The following is a 20,660-nucleotide window of genomic DNA, read 5'->3' as shown; positions in this document are numbered from 1 at the left end:
TATTTCTGTGCTGCTAGTAGGCACAGTGCTGCAGACTCCCCACAAGTCAGTACAAAAACTCTCTATATGTTCAGGCTGCTGAGCACCTGCAGCCAGACTCCATCTAAAGGAGCCTTTGAAGACTGTTTTGACCTCATCTGACACGGCGCTGTGTGAAATAAAGATTGGTTAACTGCCGCCTCATGATGTCGTGAAGTTTTTCTCATTAACAGCAGGGTAATAGAATTCAAGAGTTGATTGCACTGAGGAGAGCTGCAGCCACTTCAGTTCTGAAAAAGTAAAGCAAATGCTTAAGTGCTTTAAACCTGCATTCTTGTGGCTAATGGCCAGCTGTATGTAAGCTTATGAGAAAATGACCCGACAAAAACATCCCGGTCAACAATTTCAAACTCTGCCCCTCAGAAAATGTCTACTGATCTTAATGGTACAGATAATCTACAGGGTAGTGATGAACTGTATAGGGACCTACAGCACTGCCTATATTTGGACATCGCAGTTTGCAAGATCACGTCACATAATGCAGAGACACTCCCACCTGCAGATCTTCATGTCGCTGTAACTTGACGAGACTCTGGCAGTTTCTGACTGAGAGAACATGGATGTCTTCATCATGACACGAGGCCTCTTCAGATTATCAGTCGTTTTGTTCTTGACTTCAGGTAATATCAATAAAATCAACTGTGGAAAAAAAGGAATGATGTTTATATTTCAGTTTGGGTTCAGGTTGTTCTGCGGTAACCTTGACTGCTTTACACACAGGTCTAACGGATGGATACGTGACCCAGACTGACATACTGTGGAAAAACAAGGGGGAAAATGCGACTTTATACTGCAACCAGACCAGGGGTGCTCAATTTATCTGGATGTACTGGTACAGACAGCTGCCAGGAAAAACAATGGAACTAATAGTGTTCACATCAACTATCAGAAAAAATCACGACTTTGGAAATTTCAGCGAGGAGAAATTCTCGGCCACCAAACCTCACTATAGCACTGGGACATTCACAGTGAAGAATCTGGAGCTGGCAGATAAAGGCTTGTATTTCTGTCTTGCCACAGGACACAGTGATGCAGATGTACTCAGTAGCTGTACAAAAACTGCTCTCTCACATACTCCTGGTTACACTTTGATTCATCATGTGGGTTTTCATACAGCAGCTGAGAGAATCAGAGAACGTCACAGAAGATGCTGACACTCCCACCTGCATCTCTTCATCACAATCTATTATTATTCCAGGAAGGACAGCAGAAGCTTTATAAGAGTCTGTGCATGTCTCATGTACACAGGTTCAACTGATGGGAGTGATGTCACCCAGACATCCATACTGTGGAAACACAAAGGTGACAATGCAACAACACACTGCAGCCACACGAAGGGCGAGCTCCAGTATGAGATGTACTGGTACAGACAGCTGCCAGGGGAAACGATGACACTAGTAGTGTTCACAATACTCAGGATTGAACATCACGACTTTGGAGATTTCAGCAAAGAGAAATTCTCGGCCACCACAGCTGACGCTCACAGTCAAGAATCTGGTGCCAGAGGATAAAGGCTTGTATTTCTGTTCCGTGCTCCTGGTACCACAGTGGAACAGTTCTAATAGTAACTGATTTAACAACTTCAGAGTGCCAATATCTCATGATTGTTTGAAAACTAAAAATGAAATGGTTGACATCTTCTGTTAGCATCCTAATATTTATTTTTGATTTATCTTCAATGAAGCATTATGTTCACTTAGAAAAAAAAAGTCCAATTTAGAGTAAAATAAACGATAAAGTAAAGTATGCTTTCAGGCACGGCTACCTGGTGACTGACAAGTTGCAACCACAGACTCAGATAATGTATGCTGTTATGATATTGTGGAGTGTTTGAGTTTGAACATGGTTGTAATGGATGTTATATTATTTATATTTGGAAAGCCACGGACACCCACAAGAAGTAAAATTGACAATGTTTTAATAAAAATGACATCATTAATGAGGATTCTGTAAAGAGCAGTCAACGATATATATTAGAATTAGGACATCCACTCCAGGACCACCTTTTTCTTCCACATACGTTTACTTCTGGCTCCTAGAAAGAAACATCCCGGTCAACAAATTTCCAAATCTGCCCCTCAGAAAATGTCTACTGATCTTAAAGGTACAGATAATGTACAGGGTAGTGATGAACTGCAGAGGGACCTCCAGCACCGCCTGTATTTGTACATCGCAGTTTGCAAGATCACGTGACGTAATGCAGAGACACTCCCACCTGCAGATCTTCATGTCGCTGTAACTTGACGAGAGTCTGGCAGTTTCTGACTGAGAGAACATGGATGTCTTCATCACAACACGAGGCCTCTTCAGATTATCAGTCGTTTTGTTCTTGACTACAGGTAATTACAATAAAATCAACTGTGGAAAAAAAGGAATGATGTTTATATTTCAGTTTGGGTTCAGGTTGTTCTGTGGTAACCTTTACTGCTTTACACACAGGTCTAACGGATGGATACGTGACCCAGACTGACATACTGTGGAAAAACAAGGGGGAAAATGCAACTTTATACTGCAACCAGACCAAGGGCGCAAATGTATTCCGGATGTCCTGGTACAGACAGCTGCCAGGAAAAACAATGGAACTAATAGTGTTCACATCAACTGCCAGAAAAAATCACGACTTTGGAAATTTCAGCGAGGAGAAATTCTCGGCCACCAAACCTCACTATAGCACTGGGACATTCACAGTGAAGAATCTGGAGCTGGCAGATAAAGGCTTGTATTTCTGTGTTGCCACAGGACACAGTGATGCAGATGCACTCAGTAGCTGTACAAAAACTGCTATCTCACATACTCCTGGTTACACTTTGATTCATCATGAGGGTTTTCATACAGCAGCTGAGAGAGTCAGAGAGCGTCACAGAACATACTGACACTCCCACCTGCATCTCTTCATCGCAATCTATTATTATTCCAGGAAGGACAGCAGAAGCTTTATAAGAGTCTGTGCATGTCTCATGTACACAGGTTGGACTGATGGGAGTGATGTCACCCAGACATCCATACTGTGGAAACACAAAGGTGACAATGCAACAACACACTGCAGCCACACGAAGGGCGAGCTCATCTACGAGATGTACTGGTACAGACAGCTGCCAGGAGAAACGATGACACTAGTAGTGTTCACAATACTCGGGACCGAACATCACAACTTTGGAGATTTCAGCAAAGAGAAATTCTCGGCTACCACAGCTGACGCTCACAGTCAAGAATCTGGTGCCAGAGGATAAAGGCTTGTATTTCTGTTCCGTGTTTTAGGAACCACAGTAGAACATTTCACTCTAAACACGGCTCCAAAACCTCCGTGCTAAAGCGTCTACACATACTGTATTATATCTATAATAGTTACTGATTTAAAAACTTCTCAGTGCCAATATATTATGATTGTTTGAAAACTAGAAATGAAATGGTTGACATCTTTTGTAAGCATCTTAACATTTACATTTTTGATATGTATCTCTTCTTTTGACTAAAATGTATGGACCATTATAACTGAAAAAACACTATTGCTGATGAAAAAGAGGCATGTATGGATCTATGTCAATGTGATATTAATAGGGCTTCAACTACAGTTATTTTGTATATCACTTAACCTAGTTATATTCCCGAAAGACTGAATGAAAGAATGACAGATATGTTTGGTATTCATGCTTGAAAAATGATTAATTAATTATCGAAATAGCTGCAGATGAACTTCTGTCGATCGACCGGGCCACATTAAAACCAAATTAGACGTTGCAACAGGACTCAGGTCTGTTACTTTGTCAACACGGCCTGTTTCAGTGTGGCATTTGCAATGCATCTTAAAAGATGGCTCTGCTTTAAAAAGTGCACTGTAAATAAAGATTATTGATCGATTTGTTCATTCATTAAGTTCCCGATTTGTGTTTGTGGCACATACGGAAATGACAGCTGTTGTTTTATCATCAGTTGACTGTGGTTATCTACTCAGCAGGAAGCAACCACTGTTTTATGTTTTAGATGCATAATACGTAGAGGAATTATTTATAGGTCCAACTTCACTTAACCTTCACCTACTGACTCCTGCAGGGGGAGACAAACCTCAGCAAATGAAACAGTTGAATCCTTCCACTTCCTTGATTTACAGGTATTATAAAGCTGTGATGAAGATAACTGACCCCTCCCCTGTTTGTTGTGCTGTAACAGTGATGTCCTCGAGCTGAAAGGAGCTGATAGACTTTAACGTTTAAACTTCTTTACAATGATGCTTCTGGTCTTTATATTCTGTTGCCTTCATCTGCCGGGGAATAACTGTGAGTATTTATGACAGCGTGGGACAATGTGCAACTCAAAGTTTTCTTTTTTTTTGTATGTAAAAAGCATCTGTTCTTTTCCACAGGTGCCTCCGACACCAAAAGTGTCCTCCAAACACCTCCTGACATCATTAAAAGAAACGGTGAATCTGTTGTCAGTGGGATCAAATGTTCACACAAAATAACGAATTACGATCGCATCTTCTGGTACAAACAAGACGAACACAGAAATCTGAAGCTCCTGGGGTTTCTGAATGTCAAATTTGTGAATCTCGAGGATGACGCGAAAGGGAAATTCAACTTCGACGGACTTGGCAGTGAGAAGTCGAGCCTCTCCATTTCTGATCTGGCGTTGAACGACAGTGCTGTGTATTTCTGCGCTGCCAGTAGACACAGTGCTGCAGACTCCCCTCACGTCAGTACAAAAACTCTCCTTTATCTGCCAGCCATACGAACGAGACGTTCAGACTCTTGAGCACCTGCAGCTTTGGAGATTTTATCAACCGTTTCAACTCAGCTTTGACCCCGTCTGAGGTCGAGCTGTAGGCCCACAGTTCAGCAACACATAGCGCCTGTAATACTTGGATGTGCAGAGTGTAATATTTGGGATTAATGGTCTAATCTAAAGCTCCTGTGGCAGCAGTGTAAACACCAACACACCCCAGCTAGCTGCGCGGCTAACTGAGCTAACTAGCTAATGGCAGCCACGGCTGACAGCAGCTATTCCTCCAGTCGTAAGCTGCCTCGTATTTTCTTTGAGTATAAATTCAACAAGTAGCCTAATTCTCATACACTGCGCCTTTAATTGCGAACTTTTCTGATAATCAATAAATCATTTTTGGGTAATTTTTCAAGAAATAAAGTCAAAATTCTCAGATTCCAGCTTCTTGAATGTGAGTATTTTCTGGTTTCTTCACTCTTCTGTGAACAAACAAACATAATATCGTAACATTTTCCACCACTTTTTAGTATTTCGTAGACCAAACAATTAGCTAATTAACTGAGAAACCAATCGACACATTAATCAACAATACCTTTTGCATTAGTTGCATCTCTAGTTCAGATTTCTATTGTCTGTCCCATATTCTCTTTAAAAGATTAGCACAAAATGCATCACGTCATGAAATCTGTCAACCTCGTACTCGTCTGAATAAACAGGTAGCATCATGAGAGTGATGATCTGAAGTGTAGGCGGACCTCCAGAACCACTCATACACCCTTAGACCAACAACTTACATGCAGCGACACACCTGCGACTCTGGCAGAACATGGCTGTCATCGTCAAACAAGACCTCCTCATACTGTCAGCGTTCCTGCTGTGGACTACAGGTAATTTACGATAAAATTAAATGTTATACTTCTGCATTATTGTTTCATGTTTTCGCTCTCATTGTAACTGAATGGATCCAACATTTACCGTTACGCACACAGGTCTGACTGATGGAGGCGATGTCACCCAGACGCCCGCGTTGTTAAAAAACAGGGGTGGAGATGCAACAATAACCTGCAGACACACGAAGGATCAGAACCATTACCAGATGTACTGGTACAGACAGCTGCTGGGAGAAACAATGACACTAATAGTGTTCACATCGCTCGGCATAGATAGCGACTTTGGAAATTTCAGCAAAGAGAAATTCAAGGCCGACAAACCTGACGCCAACACCGGATCATTCACAGTGAAGAATCTGGAGCCAGGAGATGAAGGCTTGTATTTCTGCGCTGTGAGCCAACACAGTGATACAGACACATGAGAGCGCTGAACAAAAACCTAGATGCTCCTAAACTACTTATCTCGTGTACAGTAGGGGGACCTCAAGGACCACAAGTACTCCCAGTAACGCTGTGATTCACTGACTGACAGGAGCTTTTATTAAAATGATTATTGCATTATGAACTATATATGCATATCGTCAGACTTTTTTGTGGTTTGTAGTCACGCCGTGGATGTGAAAGTCAGCCAGCGACTGGGCTGTCTGCCATTAAAGCCACATGGCAGTATTTCGATTCTGTATTCAGACAAACATTCACTTTGGATCAGTTTTGAGGGTTCATGTCAGGTCTTTGTCGTTTTGTTTCCTGACGTAAGGTGGCAGCGCAGCACGTCTGTGGCGTGTAGTGACAGTTCACGAGGAGGAGAGTTCACGATGAAACCACCCAACTAGAATAAAAAGGTTCCTGATAGGAGGGTTACCAGCATACAGACCACATACAGAGATGAATACACAGAACCAGTAAGAAAGATGTTCTTGGATGTGATCATGAAGCACGACAGGATGATCATTGTCCTCTGTGCGGCGCTTAATGTCATGCTGGTTTCAGGTAATTCAAGTTTTAACAATTCTTGTCACACACTCCTCGTACTTCACGACTGTATATTGTGTGTTTTCGATGAATTTCCAACAGGTGCCTCTCTCAGCGACCAAGTCCACCAGACTCCACCTGATATATACATCAAAAATCGAGGAGAAACAACCACGATAAGCTGTTCACACAGTATTGACAGCTATGATCGAATCCTCTGGTACAAGCAGGCGGACGATGGACAACTGCAGTTTCTGGGATACATGTATGCAAAGTCTCCGAACCCGGAGCCCGGACTTGGTGTGAAGATGGAAGGAAGTGCAAGCAAAGGCCAGACCTGCACACTGACCACCGAGAAACTGAACAGCAGTGCAGTTTTCTTCTGCGCTGCTAGTTTGCACAGTGCTACATATCACTGATCCTCCGTACAAAAACCTCCTCATCGAAAACGTTTTGAACTCCATCCAGCAGCACACAGCCGTCACACCTGTGCTCCTTCATCAGGATATCATCAGTCAGATCTTTGTTCTGAACCAGGAGTGTGTCAGAGATGGTTAATGGCACCGCTCACCTCGTGACCTGGGAGGGTTTACTAAAAAGAAAAAAGGAAATACTCTATATGTCTGTTTCATTCATTGCAACGACAAGCTGCTGGTGATGATCTTAATCGATTGAACGAGGAACAAAATGATCATTTTAGTCATTTGCCTGACTTTAAACTCTATTCTCTAATCCAGCCTTTATACTGAGCCAGAGCTCTGTAGCGGGAGTTGCAATGGTGGAAATAATGTTAAAGCAACAACAGTTTAATCTTAAAATCCTACACTGTCCCTGCATATCAAGTGTAGGATTAATTTCTGAGGATCATTCACAGTGAAGAATCTGGAGCCAGGAGATGAAGGCTTGTATTTCTGCGCTGTGAGCCAACACAGTGATACAGACACATGAGAGCGCTGAACAAAAACCTAGATGCTCCTAAACTACTTATCTCGTGTACAGTAGGGGGACCTCAAGGACCACAAGTACTCCCCTTAATGCTGTGATTCACTGAGTGACAGGAGCTTTTATTAAAATGATTATTGCATTATGAACTTTATATGTACATCGTCAGACTTTTTTGTGGTTTGTAGTCACGCCGTGGATGTGAAAGTCAGCCGGCGACTGGGCTGTCTGCCATTAAAGCCACATGGCAGTATTCCGATTCTGTATTCAGACAAACATTCACTTTGGATCAGTTTTGAGGGTTCATGTCAGGTCTTTGTCGTTTTGTCTCCTGACGTAAGGTGGTAGCGCAGCACGTCTGTGGCGTGTACTGACAGTTCACGAGGAGGAGAGTTCACGATGAAACCACCCAAGTAAGATAAAAAGGTTCCTGATAGGAGGGTTACCAGCATACAGACCACATACAGAGATGAATACACAGAACCAGTAAGAAAGATGTTCTTGGATGTGATCATGAAGCACGACAGGATGATCATTGTCCTCTGTGCGGCGCTTAATATCATGCTGGTTTCAGGTAATGCAAGTTTGAACAATTCTTGTCACACACTCCTCGTACGTCACGACTGTATATTGTGTGTTTTTGATGAATTTCCAACAGGTGCCTCTCTCAGCGACCAAGTCCACCAGACTCCACCTGATATATACATCAAAAATCGAGGAGAAACAACAACGATAAGCTGTTCACACAGTATTAACAGCTATCGAATCATCTGGTACAAGCAGGCGGACGATGGAAAACTGCAGTTTCTGGGATACGTGTTTACAAACTCTCCCAACCCGGAGCCCGGACTTGGTGTGAAGATGGAAGGAAGTGCAAACAAAGGCCAGACCTGCACACTGACCACCGAGAAACTGAACAGCAGTGCAGTTTACTTCTGCGCTGCTCGATTGCACAGTGCTACATATCACTGATCCTCCGTACAAAAACCTCCTCATCGAAAACATTTTTTAATCTCCATCTGTGTGCTTCTCGATGGAGATGAAAACGTTTTCGATGAGGAGGCCCCTCGCACCTGTGCTCCTTCATCAGGATATCATTAGTCAGATCTTTGTACTGAACTAGGAGTGTGTCAGAGATGGTTAATGGCACCGCCCACCTCATGACTTTGAAGGGTTTACTCAAAAAAAAGAGGAAATGCTCTACATGCCTGTTTCATTCATTGCAACGACAAGCTGCTGGTGATGATCTTTATCGATTTAGTGAGGAACAAAATGATCATTTTGGTCGTTTGCCTGACTTTAAATTCTATTCTGGTGTCAGGTAATCTCTTCAAAGCTTGTGTTTTCTATTTGCTATTTTGTATCATGCAAGCTTTGGTCTTTTCAATCTACTGTACACACATCTTCCTTTCCGCATACTATTGTACAGTATTGTTCTGGACATTCAATATCATCATTATCATACGTTATTTGTTAAGTTTGTTGGTTTCCTCGTCTCTAGCTGCAAGTCTGTTTCTGTGTCGTACACCGAGAAAAAACTACAACTAAAACTACTGTGATTCTCTTGCATTTGAATGTCGTCACTTTTTTTTCAATCTATTTTTCAACAGGTTCCTCCAAAGTCCACCAGACTCCAGCTGAAATCTTCCAAAACGAGCGAGAGGAAGCCAAAGTGACGTGTTCGCACGATATTCAAAACTACGACCGAATCCTCTGGTACAAGCAAACAGACACACGGCTTCAGTTCCTGGGACAGATGTATTATAGCGACGCGTATCCAGAGGATGGAGCGGGTGTGAAGATGGACGGCGGGGCAGACAGAGGCCAAAACTGCACGTTGACAATCGGAGGACTCACACTGAGCAGCAGTGCAGTTTACTTCTGTGCTGCTAGACTCCACAGTGCTACACATCACTGCTCCTCAGTACAAAAACCTCCTCATCACACTGTTATCTCTTCACTAACAGCTCACAGCCTCGTGCACCTGTACCTAGTATATCTGTAATCCAGCCTTTATACTGAGCCGGAGCTCTGTAGTGGGAGTTGCAATGGTGGAAATAATGTTAAAGCAACAACAATTTAATCTTAAAATCCTACACTGTCCCTGCAGATCATGTGTAGCATTAATTTCTGAGGATGTGCACAACCAGAACTCAAAAACGGACACAAGATGAACAAGGCAGCCGTCATGCAAACAAACACGTTCTTAAAAGCAAACATACCTCTAACTCTAGGGTAACCTGCCATTTTTAGGGGGTGTAGGTTGCTAGCTCAGAGGTTGTTGTCATTTCCTGTAGCAACAGATTTGAAAATCATAGCAGAATAAGGAGGAGAATGCTTCCTGAGAGTCGCGCCCAATGGCTGAGTCAGACTATATGATGTCAAGAGGAGGAGGAAACACTATGGCACCACCTACGTACTTATAGCAGGCTATGGGAGGGTTTACTCAAAGAGGAGCAACAAGGTCATGATCTCGTATTCAATAAAACCAAACACTCACAGAGCACAACATGATCATCTTATTCCTAAACATCGCTTTTAACACAGTTCTGGTTTCAGGTAACGTACGGCCCGGTTGCTACACTGCTGTGACATTTCAGCTGGTTTATTAGATTTCTTTAAAAGTCTTTATGTTGTTAATTGTCGGATGCTTTGTTGATCTTTTCGACAGGCGCCTCTCTCAGCGACAAAGTCCACCAGAAGCCACGTGTCATGTTCGTCAATCCAGACGAAAGAGCCAAAATCAACTGTTCACACAGTATTGACAGCTATAACCGAATCCTCTGGTACAAGCAGACAAACGGAGAATTCGAGTTCTTGGGATACATGTTAGCAGGCATTCCAACCGCAGAGAAAGGACTGGATATAAAGATGGAGGGAAGTGCGGACAAAGGCCAGACCTGCACATTAACAACTGAAAGACTCGCGCCGAGCAGCAGTGCAGTTTACTTCTGTGCTGCTTTCCACAGTGCTTCATCTCTCTGCTCGTCTGTACAAAAACCTCCTCGTCACACAGCGCAGAGCCGTGCACCTGTAATAAACCACTCTAACCATGTTGGTGTTTGGCTTTACTGATATCAGATATTATTATAGGGTTACGGTTAGAGCCGGATGAGACTTTGATGGTACGATTACCATCGCAGAAATGATCACAGTTCATTGTATTAGGGTTTATGGTCCAACACAATTATCATTATTATCATCAGTGATAGTGTAATGGGCCTCGGGTTCTGGTTCGGTTGACTTCCTGTTTTATGTTGAAAGGTTATCCTCACGTGTCATGTTTTACTTCGACTTCCTGTTTTCGTCCCTCAATGACCTCAGAACAAACAAGTAGACTATTACATTTAAGTTGTACGAGATAAAATGTTTTAACAACTTATATTGTTAGTAAAAGTAAAGTAAAGTCACTTTGACAGATTTTAAATTGCACCTGTGATTTCTCTCTTTTTTTTTCCTTGGACTTTCATTTTGGATTGTTCAACTTTGGGTCCATTTTTGATGAAATGTGATAAAATAAAAAACAAGCTTTTTTTGGTTGAATAAACATTTAATTTATTTGTTATTATTTCAATTAACATTATGTCCTGACAGACCTGAAACATAAACCTGAAATAATATTTTTCTTAATATATTGAAAAAATTTAACTCGTATACAAGCAAATACAGTGTGATGATAGTCAGTTTCATACTTTGAAACCAGTATATATTTGCAACTCTTAATGGGAGGTTCTGTATGGGGAGAATTGTCTTGAATGTCCCTCCTCCCATCATATAAAGCAGCATCAGAGCTTCGGTATGTCTGCGTCTCACTTCAGGACGATCTCTATGATGACTCAATTTCTCATCACGCTTGTAGTCTCATCACTTTGGCTTCAAGGTAAAAGAACTAGACAATGAAATAGATGTGTAGTTTTAGAGATATTATTGATTAAGTGTTGTATTTTCCTCTCACAGTTCACTGCCAGCATGTGATCCAACACCCCGTCATCAGCTGGAGTCATGTGTCCCAATCTGCAGAGATGAACTGCAGCCACACCAGAGATGCGGCTCATAGCCAGATGTACTGGTACAGGCAGCGTCCAGGGGAGACCATGACCCTCATTGTGTTCACAGTCTACAATGGAGATCCAGACTACGGGGAGCTCTCTAAAACCAAATATTCAGCCCTCAAAGACAGCATATATAACGGGGCTCTTACTGTGAAAGACTTGAAGCTTGAGGACAGCGGTGTGTACTTCTGTGCCGTCAGCAAGCACAGTGATGTGAGAGGCTGAGGAGCTTGACAAAAACTGCTCCACAATACATTTGATGATCGTTTTAGAGGTTTTGACTTCCATATATTTCCAGTAGGTGGAGCTGGAGCTCCAGAAATGCTGTTTGGATCTACCCATGCAGCACATGACACTAAGTGAATCATGTATAGATTTGATAGGAGCAGGTTGAAAACGCAGTGTGTTCTCAGTGTTCATTCAGAAGAGGAGGTCAACATGCCAGCGCTATTCTTTCTTTCCTGGCTCATTGGTAATCACTTTATTCATTCAAGAACACCACTTCATCCACATTCTTTACACAGTTCATTCATTTTTCTGTCTTTCCAGGTGTTTGTCTGGGCGTTGAAGTCCACCAAACTCCTCCAGCTCTCCTCAGAAGACCCGGAGACAAAGTCCAGCTCGTCTGCAGCCATGAAAATACAGACTACACGCAAATGTACTGGTACCAGAAATCGCCCGGAGACCGGGCTCTGAAACGCATCGGACACGTTTATTATGCCACTATAGACTACGAGCAGTCTTTCAGAGAACATTTTAACATCACTGGTGATATGAGTGGAACGACAGCGAAGAACGGCTCTCTGTTCATACACGACCTGAAGGCCCCTGAGCACAGTGCAGTGTATTACTGTGCAGCCAGCTATGCACAGTGACTGCAGATCCCCTCTCCTTAATACAAAAACTCTCAACCAACCTTTATCAGCACTTCTGGTTTTGAATCAGAGCCTGAACAGGCCCCTCCCAGACAGCTGCTCTATGTGATATCTTCACTTCTTTTTCAAACCTCGTTCAGCTCAGGAGAGGCATCATTTGGATCTCCGTCACCCAAAGTGACAGTCAGTGACCTAAAACCCTAAAACTCTGTGATACAAAGTTTGTTATCTAAATGCTTTTGAGTAACAGTTTTATTTTTAAGCCGTCAAAATGATCTTTTTTTTCTTTTTCTGCTGCCTGGCAGGTAATAATTTCTAGATTATACTAGTTTCAATTCATCATCTATCGCGATGTTAATATGTGCGTTATATTCTCTGTCCAGGTGTTTGTCTGGGTGTCGAGGTCCGTCAGTCTCCCTCTGAGTTCGTCACAAAACCTGGTGACACAGCGCAGATTTCCTGCAGCCATGACAAAACTGACCACAGGGTGATGCTCTGGTACCAGCGGTCACCTGGAGACACAGCTATGAACCTCGTGGGATACTTGCACTACAAAGCCGTCAACATGGAAGAGACATACAAAGATAATTTCACTATGTCCGGAGATCTGAGCGGAGATGCAAAGAATGGTTCTCTAGTCATCCAAGTCGCGGGACTGAAGCAGAGTGCAGTTTACTACTGTGCAGCCAGCAGAGCACGCTGACTGAAAACCCCTCTCATCCGAACAAAAACTCTGAATCGCGAGAGACGAGCTCCCAAACACCTGCGGCCGTGGTTGTATTTTGGTTTGATGCAATCATATCAGCAATAACTAATGTTATGAGACTGTCTTTTTCAGTCAAATTGAACTAGGAGAGTTATTTAAGTACGAGGAAAAAACTGGGGGAAAAAATGAATGAAGCCACTTCTCGCTTCCATAGCAACTGTTTCGTCAAAAAGTAACAGTGTTTCAACATTTGTAAGCGTGAATCCACTGGATAGTTTTAACAAGACATTGCAGCCGTGTCAGCAATGACAGAACCAGGTGTTTCACGTGAAAACAGTTACAACGTGAAATTCAAAACTGAATCTAAAAGAAATGGGAAGTTGCAACATATCAGTAGTTTGCAGAATTTTACATATCCAACATTTATTCTCGGGGTTCTAGAGTTTTCTGTTGCTGTTTGGTGACGTTTACGGAAGAACTTTACTTCATTAGGTTTAGGAAAATATGGTTTAGGTGTGAATAAACTCCTGGAACGACATTAATTCTAATGTTCCAGGAACAACACCAATATTCAGTTTATCTGTCACCTGTTTGTTTCGTGGTCTGTCAAATAAACACATGAAACAGAAATGAAACTCCTCCCAGCAAGCTGCGAGTTGAAGTTTTCATCTTCACCGACTGGTGAACAGTGACGGTGTTTCTTCATCACTTCCTTTTCCTCCTCAACCTCAGTCCTCTCAGTGGTGTCTTCAGTTGATTCTCCACACGGATAGCGACGTGAGACTCCAGAAACTGACGTCCGCAGAATTGTTCAAAACAGTTTCATGTGTCATCTGAAGACTTTTTCATTTGTTCTACAATGTGTGACAAAGCCTGTATCATCTTCCTTCTAGTTTTCTGCTGCCTGTCAGGTAATAACTTTGAATGAGGGGATATTTTTATTCTAATCTATCCTCTGTCACAATGTAAAGAATCTCTGTTTCTCTCCCTGTCCAGGTGTCTGTCTGGGTGTCGAGGTCCGTCAGTCTCACTCGGATCTCGTCACAAAACCTGGTGACACAGTGCAGATTTTCTGCAGCCATGACAAAACTGAATACTTGGTGATGCTCTGGTACCAGCGGCCACCTGGAGACACAGCCATGAAGCTCATCGGACATTTGTTCAGCCATATTGTGAACATGGAAGATCCATATAAAGAGAATTTTAATATATCTGGAAATCTGAGTGGGACTACAGCAAAGAACGGCTCTCTTATAATCAAACCTGTAGGACAGGAGGACAGTGCAGTTTACTACTGTGCAGCTCGAGAAGCACGCTGATAAAAAATCCCCTCTGAACTGTACAAAAACCTCTCTACTATCTTATCTTGGTTTCTGAATGAGATGGAAAAAAAGGCTCCCAGACACCTGCTGCTGTGGTTGTATTCTGGTTTGTCGCAGTCACATCTTCAGTAAATGTCTCCATCTCATTGGTTTATTCTAATTAAACCAGACAAGACTAAAATATTATGAAATATGTCAAAAGCAAAACATTCTTGTGGGTGAATCAGGTGGAAGGAGGAGTGCGTATAGATATGATTGATATGCAGCTACATGAAGCCACTCCTCCTTTTCTGCATCATGTCTGCTTCCTACTATGATGTGGCTCAGTTTAGAGAGGAAGCTCAAGCAGCAGACACCCTGTCTTCTCTTAACTAACTCTGCACTTTATCCATGATTTCAGAGTAGCTCTGTTTCTGTGTCATGATAATTTCGTAGTTTGAAACTCACATATCAAAACATTTATTCTTGGGCTTCTAGAGTTTTCTGTTGCTGTCGGGTGACGTTTAGGAAAACATGGTTTGGGTATGAAAAGACTCCTGGTGCAACATTAATTCTAATGTTCCAGGAACAACACCAACATTAGGTAAACGTCGTTGTCACATGTTTGTTTTGTAGCCTACTGAATAAACATATTTTGCATTGCATATTGAATATGTGTGGATTAAAACACTGTTAGCAAGCTGCGAGTTGAAGTTTTCATCTTCACCGACTGGTGAACAGTGACGGTGTTTCTTCATCACTTCCTTTTCCTCCTCAACCTCAGTCCTCTCAGTGGTGTCTTCAGTTGATTCTCCACACGGATAGCGACGTGAGACTCCAGAAACTGACGTCCACAGAATTGTTCAAAACAGTTTCATGTGTCATCTGAAGACTTTTTCATTTGTTCTACAATGTGTGACAAAGCCTGTATCATCTTCCTCCTAGTTTTCTGCTGCCTGTCAGGTAATAACTTTGAATGAGGGGATATTTTTATTTCAATCTATCCTCTGTTACAATGTAAAGAATCTCTGTTTCTCTCTCTGTCCAGGTGTCTGTCTGGGTCTGGAGGTCCGTCAGTCTCACTCTGATCTCGTCACAAAACCTGGTGACACAGTGCAGATTTTCTGCAGCCATGACAAAACTGAATACTTGGTGATGCTCTGGTACCAGCGGCCACCTGGAGACACAGCTATGAAGCTCATCGGACATTTGTTCAGCCATATTGTGAACATGGAAGATCCATATAAAGAGAATTTTAATATATCTGGAAATCTGAGTGGGACTACAGCAAAGAACGGCTCTCTTATAATCAAACCTGTAGGACAGGAGGACAGTGCAGTTTACTACTGTGCAGCCAGAGAAGCACGCTGATAAAAAATCCCCTCTGAACTGTACAAAAACCTCTCTACTATCTTATCGTGGTTTCTGAATGAGATGGAAAAAAAGGCTCCCAGACACCTGCTGCTGTGGTTGTATTATGGTTTGTTGCAGTCACATCTTCAGTAAATGTCTCCATCTCACTGGTTTATTCTAATTAAACCAGACAAGACTAAAATATAATGAAATATGTCAAAAGCAAAACATTCTTGTGGGTGAATCAGGTGGAAGGAGGAGTGCGTATAGATATAATTGATATGCAGCTACATGAAGCCACTCCTCCTTTTCTGCATCATGTCTGCTTCCTACTATGATGTGGCTCAGTTTAGAGAGGAAGCTCAAGCAGCAGACACCCTGTCTTCTCTTAACTAACTCTGCACTTTATCCATGATTTCAGAGTAGCTCTGTTTCTGTGTCATGATAATTTCGTAGTTTGAAACTCACATATCAAAACATTTATTCTTGGGCTTCTAGAGTTTTCTGTTGCTGTCGGGTGACGTTTAGGAAAACATGGTTTGGGTATGAAAAGACTCCTGGTGCAACATTAATTCTAATGTTCCAGGAACAACACCAACATTAGGTAAACGTCGTTGTCACATGTTTGTTTTGTAGCCTACTGAATAAACATATTTTGCATTGCATATTGAATATGTGTGGATTAAAACACTGTTAGCAAGCTGCGAGTTGAAGTTTTCATCTTCACCGACTGGTGAACAGTGACGGTGTTTCTTCATCACTTCCTTTTCCTCCTCAACCTCAGTCCTCTCAGTGGTGTCTTCAGTTGATTCTCCACACGGATAGCGACGTGAGACTCCAGAAACTGACGTCCACAGAATTGTTCAAAACAGTTTCATGTGTCATCTGAAGACTTTTTCATTTGTTCTACAATGTGTGACAAAGCCTGTATCATCTTCCTCCTAGTTTTCTGCTGCCTGTCAGGTAATAACTTTGAATGAGGGGATATTTTTATTTCAATCTATCCTCTGTTACAATGTAAAGAATCTCTGTTTCTCTCCCTGTCCAGGTGTCTGTCTGGGTCTGGAGGTCCGTCAGTCTCACTCTGATCTCGTCACAAAACCTGGTGACACAGTGCAGATTTTCTGCAGCCATGACAAAACTGACTACAGGGTGATGCTCTGGTACCAGCGGCCACCTGGAGACACAGCTATGAAGCTCATTGGATATTTGTACAGCAAAGCTGTCACAATGGAAAATCCATATAAAGGGAATTTTAATATATCTGGAGATCTGAGTGGGACTACAGCAAAGAACGGCTCTCTTATAATCAAACCTGTAGGACAGGAGGACAGTGCAGTTTACTACTGTGCAGCTCGAGAAGCACGCTGACTAACTTCCCTTCTGAACTGTACAAAAACCTCTCTACTATCTTATCATGTTTTCTGAATGAGACAGAATCCCAGACACCTGCTGCTGTGGTTGTATTCTGGTTTGTCGCAGTCACATCATCAGTAAATGTCTCCATCTCACTGGTTTATTCTAATTAAACCAAGACTGAAATATAATGAAATGTGCCAAAAGCAAAACACATTTGTGGGTGAATCAGGTGGAAGGAGGAGTGCATATAGATATGATTGATATGCAGCTACATGAAGCCACTCCTCCTTTTCTGCATCACGTCTGTTTCCTACTATAATGTGGCTCAGTTAAGAGAGGAAGCTCAAGCAGCAGACACCCTGTCTTCTCTTAACTAACTCTGCATTGTATCCATGACTTCAGATAACTCTGTGCTCTGTGTCATGATGATTCGGCTTCTCTTTTACTATTTCTTAACAGGTAAAACTCCAGTCTTACATAAGCCATACTCTATTATCACATCTAAAGTTAATAATCGGTCCATCTCTGCTCACTGCAGGCATTTCTCTCGGGGTTCAGATCCATCAGCATCCCTCTGCCGTCTACAGAAACGCCGGAGATAACGTGCAGCTTTTCTGTACTCACGGACAAAGTGACTTCAGAGTGATGCTGTGGTACCAGAGGTCGCCCGGGGACACGGCCATGAAACTCGTCGGATATGGATATTCAGAGTTCAAGGATGACAGCGTTGAAGGGCCGTTTAGAGAACACTTCAGATTAACTGGAGACCTGGGGGAAACAAAAAACGGCTCACTTTCCATAATCGATCTGAAAGCAGCTGAACACACGGCGACGTACTTCTGTGCTGCCAGAAGACCACAGTGTGTCGAACACCCACCTGCTCCTGACAGAAACCTCTTCCCCTCTGAAAGTGGGTCAGAGAGCGAATTAGAGAGTGTTTGGGGCTGATTTGGTGTCAACATATTAACAGCTTGTTGTCACAAAAAACCCCTTTACAATCAACAACAGAAAACTGCAGAACTTGATGTGGAAATAGCTTAAATACCACAAATAATCATCAAATTAAAGTTTAGTCTTGAAGAGCGTAACCCAGTAAAAGTTCATCTTTTCAGTTTAAGAGACTTTTCTTCAAAAAGAGCTGCATAAATTAGTTGATTGATGGATAAGCTGATAAAAAAATTTATCGCCAAGTATATTCATGATCAATTAATAATTTCAGTCATTTTTCAAGCTAAAATATCAAACACTTGTTGTTTCCAGCCTCCTAAATGTGAGGATTTGCCTCTTTTATTTGTCAATAATGCCAATAAATGAAGATTCTTTGAGTTTTGGACTGTTGGTTGGACAAAAGAAGTATGATGAACACGTCCCTTTGAGCTCTGGGAAATCGTTAAATGGTTGATGGTGAAAATAATCAATAACAATTCCTTTATTGTCATCGCACACAAGTACAACTAAATTGAGTCGGCAGTCCTCCTGACGGTGCACTCACACAACAAATAAAGTGACAAGAGTTAAAGAAAAAGACGAGTATGAAACAAAGAAGCATAAAAAAAGTCAAGAATGAAAAATATGAACAAGGTAAACAAGCAGCTGAGGAATTCCAGGTATTGCACATTAGATAATGCTCGCTGGAGCGCGTCGAGCCGCTGCGACTATCAATCAGACTGATTGATGGAAAGTCGACATGTGCTCTGATTTCTCTACATCACTTCCTGCCCCTCCTTCTGATCCACAAAGCACAGCAGAGACTCTGACTGGTTCTCCACATTCAACATGAAGTCGTCTCATCTCATCGTCTCCATCCTTACTTTGTTCTGGATTAAAGGTATTGTACATTCATGAGGACACTTTTTTGGAGTCGACACTTTCTGGTTTTGCACTTCTTAACATTGTGTCTTCATCTCTTTACAGGAGTTTACCTCGATGAAGCAAAACAAGTATTTCAGTCTCCACCTGAACTGTTCATGAATCCAGATGGTGAATTCAAGCTGAACTGTTCACATCAGATCTCGAGATATGACACCATTCTCTGGTACCTGCGCTCACCAGGAGACACTGCACTGAAGCTGATTGGATATATAGGTTATACAAGTCCTTTGCTTGAGCCATCATTTCAGAGCCACTTTAAAGTGAGTGGAAATGGACAGAATACAGCTTATCTTCACATCCTGAAAGCGAGACACCCTGAAGACAGTGGAGAATATTTCGCAGCAGCAAGTATGCACAGTAATAAAGTCAGCGACAGTCTCGTACAAAAACCTCCATAATAACCCAGCAGATAACAGCACACCACCAGGAAACCACTGACACCATGTGACACAAAACTCTGAGACTCTGCATTATTGCTGTTGGTTCATTAGAAAGTGTTTGTTTCTTTGACCTCCATTTGGAAAGTAAAATAAATGAAGAGATTAATGTGAAAAATCAAGAAAGTGATTAAAGTGTTCAGAGAAGTCTGAGAAAGAGGGGGAAACAAATCCTGAGAATTTGATCAAAGTATATTTTGTAAATGTAGTAGTTTTTCAATTTTTTATATTTATATTTATTTGGCCTTTGAAAATAATGTGTCAACTTGCTGGGTGTTTTAGGTGTGAGGTCACGGGGAATTTGACTTTTGGCTTCTGAACTCTGAATTTGAATCAGTTCATCCTTAAGTCATCGTGGACAGAACTTCCATCCTGAGACCTTCACAAAACCGGGACAAATGGATGGACAGCCCAGGTAAAAGCAGAACTGAAGCAGAGGTGTAAAAACAGCACAACTCCTCTGTCTTATCTTCTGTTATCTCCTGCTGCTCAGCTCTCTACTCTATAAAGTCACATATACATTTATATATTTTACAGTCATAGTAATAAAAAAAATCCCTCAGAAGATCTTTGAATCAGAATACAAACAGTGAACAGCAGAGAGCAGTGAAAACACTTGTTGTAAGCTCCTCCTACCTCATTATAAATGTAGTTATATTAATGACTCTGCACGTCTGTTTCAGTCACACGTCAGACTTGAAGCAACATGACCTTGTGCCTGCGTGAAGATTTTCTTTATATCCAGTGAAAACTTTGCTTTAAAATGTTTGCCATTTGTTTTTTTTCTCTGTCTCTGCTCACAGGTAAGAGTCATTACATGCTGTATGTGTGATCTGTCATGAGACTGATATAAATCTGTGTTCACCTTCAGTCTGTTTATCTTCTAGATGTAGTGGTATCATCGCTCCTGATCAAACAACCTCTAAATCTTCTGATAAAGCCTGAAGAAACAGAAGCCCGTCTCGATTGTCACCATGGAGACTCCAGCTATCCCTTCATGCTTTGGTACCAGCACAAGTCGGCAGCAGGAGGCCGAGGGAGCATGGAGCTGATCGGACTGCTTCAATATGACAAACCAACCATGGAGAAGAACTTTGAAGCCCGCTTCAAAATAACGGGACACGCACAGCGCCAAGCTCAGCTTGT

At 42.1% G+C, this 20,660-nt stretch overlaps 4 gene segments (V, D, J or C); all 4 read left to right on the top strand.

Moving 5' to 3' along the window:
- Positions 1-5,518: 5,518 nt before the first annotated feature.
- On the top strand, positions 5,519-6,067 carry LOC115566063 (T cell receptor beta variable 29-1-like). The segment is given in 2 exon segments: positions 5,519-5,642; positions 5,745-6,067. Coding segments are annotated over 2 exon segments (384 nt in total).
- Positions 6,068-11,357: 5,290 nt separating this feature from the next.
- On the top strand, positions 11,358-11,836 carry LOC115566062 (T cell receptor beta variable 6-1-like). The segment is given in 2 exon segments: positions 11,358-11,439; positions 11,517-11,836. Coding segments are annotated over 2 exon segments (402 nt in total).
- Positions 11,837-12,031: 195 nt separating this feature from the next.
- Positions 12,032-12,486, top strand: LOC115566061 (T cell receptor beta variable 6-6-like). The segment is given in 2 exon segments: positions 12,032-12,083; positions 12,161-12,486. Coding segments are annotated over 2 exon segments (360 nt in total).
- A 189-nt stretch (positions 12,487-12,675) lies between these two features.
- LOC115566060 (T cell receptor beta variable 10-3-like) lies at positions 12,676-13,189 on the top strand. The segment is given in 2 exon segments: positions 12,676-12,791; positions 12,870-13,189. Coding segments are annotated over 2 exon segments (354 nt in total).
- The last annotated feature ends 7,471 nt before the right edge of the window (positions 13,190-20,660 follow it).

Source organism: Sparus aurata, chromosome 16, assembly GCF_900880675.1.
Source record: "Sparus aurata chromosome 16, fSpaAur1.1, whole genome shotgun sequence".
In the NCBI taxonomy this organism is placed as follows: domain Eukaryota; kingdom Metazoa; phylum Chordata; class Actinopteri; order Spariformes; family Sparidae; genus Sparus; species Sparus aurata.
The sequence above is the reverse complement of the archived record's forward strand: the minus strand, read 5'-3'. Positions and strand labels throughout refer to the sequence as shown.